At 43.0% G+C, this 11,196-nt stretch overlaps 1 protein-coding gene across 2 annotated transcripts in view; it reads left to right on the forward strand.

Annotated features, from left to right (window-relative positions):
• Positions 1 to 11,196, forward strand: part of adam28.1.S (ADAM metallopeptidase domain 28, gene 1 S homeolog) — a 55,000-nt gene that overhangs the window by 41,012 nt on the left and 2,792 nt on the right. Inside the window, exons 19-23 of one of the 2 annotated variants that reach the window (XM_018255082.2) lie at positions 1,283 to 1,382; positions 2,500 to 2,602; positions 4,615 to 4,677; positions 5,446 to 5,481; positions 5,762 to 5,827. In XM_018255082.2, the coding sequence (XP_018110571.1) occupies positions 1,283 to 1,382; positions 2,500 to 2,602; positions 4,615 to 4,677; positions 5,446 to 5,481; positions 5,762 to 5,827 (368 nt within the window). The remainder of the gene's footprint in view (positions 1 to 1,282; positions 1,383 to 2,499; positions 2,603 to 4,614; positions 4,678 to 5,445; positions 5,482 to 5,761; positions 5,828 to 11,196) is intronic. The other variant, XR_005966587.1, reaches the window with a different exon arrangement.

Below are 11,196 nucleotides of genomic sequence, written 5' to 3' on the forward strand. Positions count from 1 at the left end.
ATATGTATATGGAGTGGAGATAAAGGTGGTCAAAATGTTTCCAAGAAAGATCGTTTGTTTCAATACACATGTCAATAGAACTTTACCTGTATCTGACATAGTGCCAGACCAAGCCGACCAGACACCCTAGGCGTTCCAGCCGGCCACCACGCTCCCCTCCGGGCTCGCTCACGTGGACGTGCACGCCTTCTAAACACATTTTGTGCAAACATGCACAGAGCACTGGAGGGGAAAGAGTTAGAAGAGCACCGGAGCGACGGAGGGGAGAGGAGAGAGGCGGGGAAAGCGACAGAGGGGAGAGGAGAGAGGCGGGGAAAGCGACAGAGGGGAGAGGAGAGAGGCGGGGAAAGCGACTGAGGGAAGGGGAAAGGAGAGAGGCGGGGAAAGTGACTGAGGCATGATGGGGTAAAGCACTTGAGGGGAGGCGGGGAGAGCAGCGAACATGGACTAGGGGTAGGCAAAAGTCAGCTACCTGCCCAGCACCCCTCTTTTGTTGCGCCCTAGGTAGGTGCCTCTTCTGCCTTCCCCTAGTTCCAGCCCTGATCTGACAATTCAGCACTAACAATGGCCGATGTTCAGGTGCCTTCAAAGGCATCCGATCAAAAGTTTACACCTGGGCCAATCGACCAGCCGACCAATATCCAAGTCTGCCAATATCGGTCAGCTCATCTCCTGCCATACACGCACTGAATATCATACGAAAATTAGTTTCTTACGATATTATCGGTGCATCTATAGCAATATTAAAGCATTCACCAACCTAACCTTCATAGGGCAGAAAACTACTGACACCCTGTTGGTGCAGATAAAGGCAAAGAAGTATGGGGGGGGGGACTTTCCTTCAGTGATTATAGGGGTCAATCAGAAAGCTGCATTTCACCAGCTTATGTTCAAGCGAGGTAGATCCTTGTGACTTGAGTATGGGATCACAAGCTACCTTGACATAGAAGCTTCTCACGATTCATTCTCAAGCAGTGATATCCAGGGTGCTGAGTAGTGCCCCTGCCCTCCCTTACTTCTCAATGATGAAACAGGTGTTGCAATATTGTGATGAATTACTATGGGTCACCTACAATATATGATGCTATTAGTTTCCTAATTGCACAAGCATGGGGACATCCTGCTAGTGCACCTCCTAACATCAGTAGTGGGAGCTCAATTCATACATCGGGTTAAAAAAAAAAAAAGAGGGTTTGTGCAAAGGTTTATCCTAGTCAGATACCTGACAGCACAATCTGATTGTTCAAAGCAAAAAAGCCTGATGCCTGCCTTTTCCTTATAGATATTGTTATTATCATCGTCGTGATCATTATTGCTCTTGCCCTTGTCATTGGACTTGTGCTTCTGGTAATATTCTGCAGGAGAAAGGGGAAGAAGCAGAGGTAAGAAAATCATTGATTAATGTGTGTGGATACAGTGAGGAGTGGGAAACATATGTGGCTGGTGGTCTCATCACAGAATAGTCTAGTTAACAGTGACTGGGTGTTGGGTGCGGCTAAGGGGAACACATAGGAGACACCACAGGGAGACAGTATGAGTGCTCTTAGCGCCTAACAATATTATATGCACATTAAAGGAGTTGGTCACCACTTTGCAGTTTCAGCAGTCGGGCCCAAATTAACCTAGTAACCATGCACTGATTTGAATAAGAGACTGGAATATGAATAGGAGAGGCCTGACTAGAAAAATGAGTAATAAAAAGTATCAATAATAATAATTAATAATAATAAAATTAGCCTTACAGAATCTTTGGGGCAAATTCACTAAGCGGCGAAGCGCCTAACGCTAGCGTCAATTTGCTAGCGTTGGTCATTTTCGTTACTTCGCAAATTCACTAACGAACGCTTGCGTAAATTCGCTAGTGTTACTTCGCACCCTTACGCCTGGCGAATTTTCGCAACGGACATAACTATGCAAATTCACTAACGCGCGCATTGTACTGAACGCTACCTTTTACGCTAGACTTCCTTCGCCACCTCAGACCAGGCGAAGTGCAATAGAGTAGATAGGGATTGCTTCAAAAAAAGTTCAAATTTTTTCTAAGTCCCAAAAAACGCTGGCGTTTTTTCTATATTATGGGTGATAGGCTGAAAAAGAGATCGTCCCATTACCAGTGCACAGATTACTCCCCTGCAAAATGGACTTCTGTTCATCTGTAAACCAAAGCAGTTACAGGTATACAGAGCTCATATCTCTAGTTACATTAACTCATCCAACCTCATGGCAGATAGTAAGCCTGAAAGCAAAACAATTCTCCATTGCTACTTTATAATATGAATTTTAAGAATATATGCATTTATTAATAAAATTTAAATAATGTATTTTCAGTACATGTTAAAACAAGTGTATTAGGTGTATACTGCCCTTTTAACATCTACATTTGGGAGCTGTTCCATATACATTTGTGTCAATGTTATCATTTGTTTGTAGCTGCTTAATGCAAAGTAGACTGACCATTCTTTTGGGGTCCTATGAATAATCACTATTGTTTTCCGCCAGTACCAGCAGCTTTCCAGAAACTGTTGACGGTTCAACAAATCCATCGTTTCGTAACCGCCCCCCAGCTCAAATGCAGCATTTCCCCCAAGTACCTAAACCAGAGGTAAGTCAGCCCTACACCAAGAAACATTCTGCTTATTTGTGTGTTCTGCATTCTGACTAGCAGAGGGCACTGTAGCTTACGAGATGATTAGTGATGTGCGGCCCGATAGCCGTGGGACGGACGGGTTCGAGCCGACCTCCCACCCACCTTTCCGGGTCTCAACTTTTCAATGGCGACTTCCGGTTTCAACTTTTATAGACATAAGCCTGCTTGCCCCGCCCTTTTTGTGACATCATTGGCTGGGCGGCGTGTGTCTATTAAGGTAGGGGGAAGGCGGGCACGGGTGGAGGGAGGGTTTTTATCGGGTGGGTGCACCCAAGAAATAGTTGACAATTCAATGAATATCAATAAGTAGATAGAACCATATTGCTTGGCTTATACTGGATACCATATCATAGAAATGACCACTGCAACCAATCTTTCATCCAACTTTCACCCAGTTCCACTTCCAAAAGGGATTGGTTGTAAGGAAGAGCACAGGCTTTCCAATCTTTATCCATGTAATATTCACAAATGAAGCTGGACATCCAACTGGTATGGTTTGCAATGTGTCAGGGCTTGATTCCCTTAATGTTTTTACATGATCGACAGCCAAAATAAATGTTCTGCCCATATTCATTTGAAAAGACGGCTTCAGTTTTGATTTTGTGACTTGCAAATATCATCTTTTAAAGGATAAGTACACCTTTAACATAAGTGAATCTTTCCTATAAGTGAATGTAAAATTGATTGATTGACTTTCATGCATTATTTATTTTCTTTTAATTCCAAAATATTAAGCGATACGTTTACCGTTAATATGAATGAATTTTGTTACAACAGCGCCACCTGCTGGTCAGTTTCTGACCAGTCTGACCAAGTCTTTAAGGAAGTTGTCAGGAGAAAGAAAGTGGCAGCTCTGAGGTTCATCTGCTTAGGAAAAAAAAATAGAAACCTTTTTAAAATCTTTCCTAAGCAGAAGAACATCAGAGCTGCCACTTTCTTTCTCCTGACAACTTCCTTGACTACTGTGGTCAGACTGGTCAGAAGGTCGCTGGCGCCGTTGTAACAAAATTCATTCATGTTAATGGCACATGTATCCCTTAATCTCTTGGGATAAAAAGTAAATAAATAATGAATGTACATTGCAAAATGTCATCAATCATCAATTTTACATTCACTTTTTTTAAAGGTTTACTTATCCTTTAAACAAACCACCCTCGGCTATTTATCCAATGCACAGCTGTTCATGGGGGGCACATAGGGGCCCTTGCTTGAGAAGGGCAGTGGAAGTTCCCAGCAACTGCGAGGCATACAAACAAGTTTCTAGAAAAACTCCTATACCCGGCACATCTACAGCCCAGAAAACAACACATTAACTATGTGACGTGAACAATAGCGAAAAGACCAAAAGCCACAGCAGAGAACCATAATGGCATTAGCCTTTCCCACTACTGTTGGTGACACATATATGTGTGTGAGTATTTTACGGTGGAATAAGGTTTTGTTTGTGTAAATACCACATACATTTATGGGAAGCTGTAACTTCTATTTCTGAACTTCTCCCACATCCGCTCAGTACTCCACAAAAAAGCAGAATTCGGTGTAATGAATATGCATTACTTGTTCTTAGAATTATAATCGCAAACTGCCATTATGCTGCCATGCTATACTCTATGCCACAACTTTTAGTCATTAGCACTGCCCTCAGGCTTCTGCAGTGACCCATGATAAGTGGCTATTGTGAACCAGTCATAGCACCTCAACCTCAATTAGGGCCAGGCCTGGGCCGGCAATCTGTGGGTTATGGCAAATGCCAGAGGGGCTGCTGTAAGCATAGACAGTCATTATTTAATGGGCTGGAGGGGTTTTGTTGGGCCTCTGTACTGTTAATGCCAGGGCCTATTTTTGAATCCCATTCCAGACCTGATTAAGGCAAGGTTTATAAAATTTATAAAGTTTCTGTCTAAACTTTGTAGCAAATAGATTTTTTCCCCACAAAGCAGTAACTGACTGAAAATGTTTCCTTACAGCCGGCTACAGACAAGACTTGGCCATCCAGCCGAGTTGGTTACCAGGCGCCTCAGTATTCTGTGGTAAGTAAAAACACATTGGTTCATAGAGTAAAATATTCCTTTATTCAAGGCTGCGATTCCAATATTGTGGGACTGGCCTCTCTGGGGGAGTCCTTGGAGCAGGAGTTGGGGTGGGGATGGGGGGCTCAGTCTTATGGACATTTAGGGTATAATTTGAGGACAATGCTTATTTGCACTAGGAACCTAATCCAGCTAGAGTGGGATTTGGGGTGAACATTTATTAGTTGTTCTGTATACAATTATTTTTAGCAATGTTTTCTGGGTTATGGGGTACGGGGGCCCTCAACAAGAAATCAACATCTAAATATGGACTTGAACCACAAAAGTACATTAAACATTGTTTCAAGGAAACAACGGCTGGCTTTTAGCATCCCATATAGTATATCGAAAGAATTGGTAATAGACAAGTGTGCATTGCATTTCGGACTATATTATGGCTGGATTTGCTGGTCTCCACATTACTGGGCTGCCATATTGTTCCATATAGCCAGTGCTGCATCAGTCATCAGTTCTACTGACTGAAATGGCATGTGTAGCTCCATGTTGTGAGAGAATAGCAACAAGTTCTGTCTGTCAAGATTAAACTCTGCCCCTCTGCAAGGAGAGGAGAAGGAGAGTAGCCCAGGAGTTGGAAGTAAAAAAGGCAGCATGATCCCCTAAATTTCAGAAAATACCTATATGATACAAAAGCTCTTCTTTGCAGCCAGGGCAGTTCTACTTCACATGCATGTGTATAATACTTTTTTTTTTTTTTTTTTAAATTTACAGACTACAGCATCTCCTCAACCTGAACCAAAACTAAAGGTAAGATGCTTTACATTTGGCCCATCAGTCGGCACATTGCACTGATCCAATTGATCATTTTATGGCCCAGTTAGGAGAAAAACTATAAAAGTAGAGTCCAACCTTTTTCAAAGTTGCTTAATGACCTCAATCGGCACATATACAGTAGGGGGCCATCAAGTTTCCCGTTTGGCTGGCTGGCTATGAGTGATTCTCTAAACACAGTTGGATTATGACGGGCTGATGATTTCAATCACTCCAACTGCTTTGTATTTATTTGCTTTCATTTTGGGTATTTCAGAAACCAACTGTCGCTCCACCCCCTATACCTTCTGCTAAACCAGCGCCTCCTTCTGCACCACCAAAGGTAAATCTATGTGCTTTATTAAACTTAAAGGATAAGTAAACCTTTAAAACAAGTGAATGTAAAATTGATGTGAGTGCTATTCAAAGCACTTTTGTCATTTACAAATTACCACCAAATTACCACCAAGTAATGAAGGAAGTTGTCAGGAGATCATTCATATTAACAGCACATGTATCCCTTAATATCTTGGAATAAAAAGAAAATAAATAATGAATGGCAAAAGTACTTGGAGTGACACTCTCATCAATTTTACATTCACTTATCTTAAAGGTTTACTTATCCTTTAAAAAGTCATTGTACCATGGAATACTCCACACCATCTGCTACACTCTCATATACACTATGGTTGGCAGGAACCACAAGATTTTATAGACCACTACAATGATGATTCAGAATGAGAAGATGCTGCTTGTGCCTCTAGTCTTGATCTGCTTATGAACTTCACTAAATCTTCCCAGGCACAGAGCAGCCAAAGAGATACTGTGGGAAAACACATCAGTTAATAGTGCTTCTCCAGCAGAATTCTGCACTGAAATTAGTTTTTCAAAAGAGCAAACAGATGTGTTTCTGTTTAATTTTGAAATTTGGCATGGGGCTAGACATATTGTCGGTTTCCCAAGTGCCCTTAGGTCATGTGACCTAAGGGCAAAAAAATCAAGACAAAAAAATCAAGACAGAATTCCTTTATTTAAATACAGGCACAATATAATTTCTTGGAACCAAGTAATGAGTGCTGTGTTTGTCTCACCTCACATAGACTACCTGTCTGCTACAGCTTTATTAATTTGTGCCAGTTGCACTTCTGAAAAATATGCCTTATTCCCTAAATGTTCAGGGGCCCTTAAATATTTTTTCTGTGGGGCCCAAATGCTACTATAAGTGAATAGACTCTGATTAAATGCCTAAGAGGGTTACCTGCAATTAACATTGTTACAACAAGGAGACTTTTCAGTGCCTTCTGATAAATGAGCAAAAGTTCTGTATTTCGGCCTACACCGGCAAAAAAAGTTCTGTATTTAGACCTACACCTACAAAAAAAGTTCTGTATTTAGACCTACACCTACAAGAAAGTTCTGTATTTAGACCTATACCTACAAAAAAGTTCTGTATTTAGACCAACACCTACAAAAAAGTTCTGTATTTAGACCTATGCCTACAAGAAAGTTCTGTATTTAGACCTACACCTACAAGAAAGTCCTGTATTTACATCCCACTGTACACCTACAAGAAAGTTCTGTATTTAGACCTACACCTGCAAGAAAGTTCTGTATTTTGACCTAGACCTACAAAAAAGTTCTGCATTTAGACCTACACCTATAAAATAGTTCTGTATTTAGATCTACACCTGCAAGAAAGTTCTGTATTTAGACCTACACCTACAAGAAAGTCCTGTATTTACATCCCACTGTACACCTACAAGAAAGTTCTGTATTTAGACATACACCTTCAAGAAAGTTCTGTATTTTGACCTAGACCTACAAAAAACTTCTGCATTTAGACCTACACCTATAAAATAGTTCTGTATTTAGACCTATACCTACAAGAAAGTTCTGTATTTAGACCTACACCTACAAGAAAGTTCTGTATTTAGACCTACACCTTCAAGAAAGTTCTGTATTTAGACCTACACCTACAAGAAAGTTCTGTATTTAGACCTACACCTTCAAGAAAGTTCTGTATTTAGACCTACACCTACAAGAAAGTTCTGTATTTAGACCTACACCTACAAGAAAGTTCTGTATTTAGACCTACACCTTCAAGAAAGTTCTGTATTTAGACCTACACCTACAAGAAAGTTATGCATTTAGACCTACACCTGCAAGAAAGTTTTGTATTTAGACCTACACCTACAAAAAAGTTCTGTATTTATACTGTGGTAGAGTGACTAGGAAAAGGAGGAAAAAGGTCACTCTGGCCTTTAATTTCGCCCCAGGTACTGAGATAGGCTCCAGGAAGGGAGTTATTAAACAGAGAATCAGCGCTCTGTTTTAATATTTTGGTAACCAGGGACTCAATTCCGCAGATCCAGTCCAGAGATTGGAGTTCACCTTCCACAGGAAAGCTGTCCTGTGGAAAGGCTATTTAAGGTTAATTAGAATGGGAGAGTGTGTCTCTCAGCAGGGCACAGCAGGTAGGAGACCTGGCTGTGTGAGGAACTCCCAGAGGAGCTGGAAGTGCTGCCTGTTACTGCAAGAAGCAGAGGGAGCCTGTGACTCTCACAAAGAGTATTGTGAAGAGAGTGAGGAAGTCAGGAGGCTGAATATTACCTGGGAGAAAGTCCTGTGAGTACAGGGGTGAACCAACCAATCTATTTGTTGTGCTGATTGTCCACAAGGGGCCCAGTCTAGTCAGGGACTGCTTCAAAGTGTGAAGGTAGTGCCCAGTGGGCTAGGTTTTATTTTTATGATTTATTTTGTATCCTGAAAATGGTCACCCCTGTGTATGTGGATTATTGACGGTTTGTGCAAAGTGGGAAAATAAACGTGTGTTTTTCTTGAATCCCCCCTAAAAGTATATGGTGTTTCGGATGCAGGCAAAATAAGGAGCAATTAAAAGACATACACCTGTTTAAAGGGCTGATGAGCCTAAGAGACTTTACCTATAAGCCAGTGTTGAATATGGCAAATGGTGCTGCTAATCCCTGTGCTTCAGATGTTCAGCAGGAGGCAGTAGCGTTCCTAGAGGGGGGCGGGCCCTGGTGCGTGACGCGCAGCCGGGCCCCGCCCCCCTCCGTACAGCCGATTTTACTTAGGGTATCAGTGGCTTGCGGCGCTGCCGGGGGGCCCTGAGGGGGTGCGGTCCTGGCCTGCTCGCACCCCCTGCTCCCCCGGTAGTTCCGCCACTGGCAAGAGGCTGTGTTAAAGCGACAGGAACAGCAAGAAGATGACTGGTGGATGCAGTTCCACAACGATTGGGAGAGAGTCCGCACAGCGAGTGTGGTAAAGACGCCGGAAGTGAGAGAAACTTTGCGGATGGTAAAGGAGACCGCTGCAGCTAGATGCAAGCCAGGTGAGTGTTCCAAAGTGCTGCAGGACCTGAGAGAGTGGCAGCAAAAGTTCAGTGTTACGGTTCCACAACGGCTGCAAATGTGGGCGGAAGTAAGGCCAGCAGCTGAGTCCGTAGCTGGTGGTGGTGAGTTGCCAGGAGCAAAGGAGGCTCCTACAAAGTCTTCAGTGAAAGAGACTAATGTTTTCTGTGTACCACAGAGAGAGCTGTACAGACAGGATGTTACAGCAGTGTAAAGTGAGACAGATGAAGAGGGATGACCTAAGCCACATGGAGGAGCCATGCTGGAGATGCCACAGAGTTGGTGAGTTTGTCCCGACCTGTCCAATGGTAAAACGGCTAGAAGTGAGAGAGGCTTCACAAGTGCCAGAAGAGTCTACTTCGTCTGGGTTCAAAGTCCAGTCTGGCATATTTGGCCAGAATTCATCCCCAGCGGTTCCACACAGGAGGCCCTACTACAGGAATGGTGAGACTATTCTTAAAGGGGTGGTGGGAAGGGAACAGCAGGCTGGTGGGTTGAAAGACCGGGACTTTTTATTTACAGGCAAGGTCCGGAGAGACATTGTTCAGGGAACAGACTTTCCCTTAGTTCGGGACTCATTAAACAACAATGAAGTATTGCATGTGGGACAGTCAAACCAGTTGGGTACTGTTTGTCCTATGCAAATTGTCATGTTTAATTTTGCTGAAAAATGTTTAGAGGTGAATTATGAAAGTGTGACTGTGGGGTGTGAAGTAAAACCCATAGAGAAAAGTGTAAGGGGTGACCCCTAAATTTAATGTTCCCCTAGAGCCTGTGAAGGAGGTTATTCACAGTGGGAAACCTGTAGAAGCAGAAAGTGAGTGTCTGCTCCACCATGATATGAGTGAAAATTGTGTTGGTGATTCAGTTGGAGGGTATCTTAAAGGTGAAGTAAACCTTAAGCCCTGCCCCATGTATAACATGCATGAGTGGGTGTGCAGGTTTGAGTCTGTGTGCAAAACAGAGTGCACATATTGTTTTGGCCCAGGTCACATAACAGATAATTGCCCTTTAAAAAGGAGGACGCTGCAAGGGTGAAACTAAAGGAGGCATTTGACCTATATTTTAAAAGTAAAGACTTGCGTGAGAAGTGATTCAGGTGGGGATTCCCAGCCCACCTACAGTGAACCCTTAAAGACAGAGGGTTGTGTTAAACTCATTGAATGTGTGTTGAGTGGCAACCAAACTGAGTGTGTTGCAGAAAATGAGTACATGGTGGCCAATGATGGTAAGCCACACGATGTGAGTGTAGAGGAAAGTGAAGTTTATGTTAAACTTCCTCTTAAGGCTCCAGATTGTGAGATTCTGCATACCCCAGATCCTGTGTGTGACCCCACTCCAGTTCTACAGGCCGTAGAAGGAGTGTTGCAGACAGAAAGTGTCTGTCTGTCAGTGGATGAATCCAGTATGAATTCTGATACTGCCAAATGTGAGTTGCTTGCTACCACTGAGCATATAACTGATTGTGTGACACAAATCTGTGATCAAGAAGGACACCCTACAGTGGGTAAGTGTAAAAGGCAGAGTGTGCATGATTGTGATGCCAAAGCATGTGGGTCTGAATGGGTTGATACAAGTCCAGCCAAAGTATCTTCCCCAGTTAATAAAAAGCAGGAGTTGTGTGTGACCACTCCCATAGCCATACATGTGTTGAATCCCTGTGATAGAGGTAATAAGGTTGCCTTAAAGGGTTCATCCAAGAGAGTTATACCTTCCATGGGTGAGGGTATTCTAAGGAAAAATAAGCCTCCCTGTGTTGGTTCAGGCTTAGTGGCAGAAAGTGTAACTGCATGTGGTGAAAGTGACTCCCATGGTTCAGGCATGATAACCTGGGGGAGTACATTGAAAAACAAAGGCAAACGCATAGTGATGTCTGAGAGTCGCTCAGCCTTACAAAGAAGCATGCATGTGGTATCCCTGATTGAAATGTGTGTGTTGGATCTCATGCATAGGAAAGAAAACACGAGGAGACTTGTAGAAATCCCTTTAAGAGGAAAAGAATTTCTATTAGGGTTTCAATGTGCTCACCCCTACAGACTGAAGCAGAGGGCGGGGATATGTGGTAGAGTGACTAGGAAAAGGAGGAAAAAGGTCACTCTAGCCTTTATTTTCGCCCCAGGTACTGAGATAGGCTCCAGGAAGGGAGTTATTAAACAGAGAATCAGCGCTCTGTTTTAATACTTTGGTAGCCAGGGACTCCATTCCGCAGATCCAGTCCAGAGATTGGAGTTCACCTTCCACAGGAAAGCTGTCCTGTGGAAAGGCTATTTAAGGTTAATTAGAATGGGAGAGTGTGTCTCTCAGCAGGGCAAAGCAGGTAGGAGACCTGGCTGTGTGAGGA

This window comes from Xenopus laevis, chromosome 3S (assembly GCF_017654675.1).
Source record: "Xenopus laevis strain J_2021 chromosome 3S, Xenopus_laevis_v10.1, whole genome shotgun sequence".
In the NCBI taxonomy this organism is placed as follows: Eukaryota; Metazoa; Chordata; class Amphibia; order Anura; family Pipidae; genus Xenopus; species Xenopus laevis.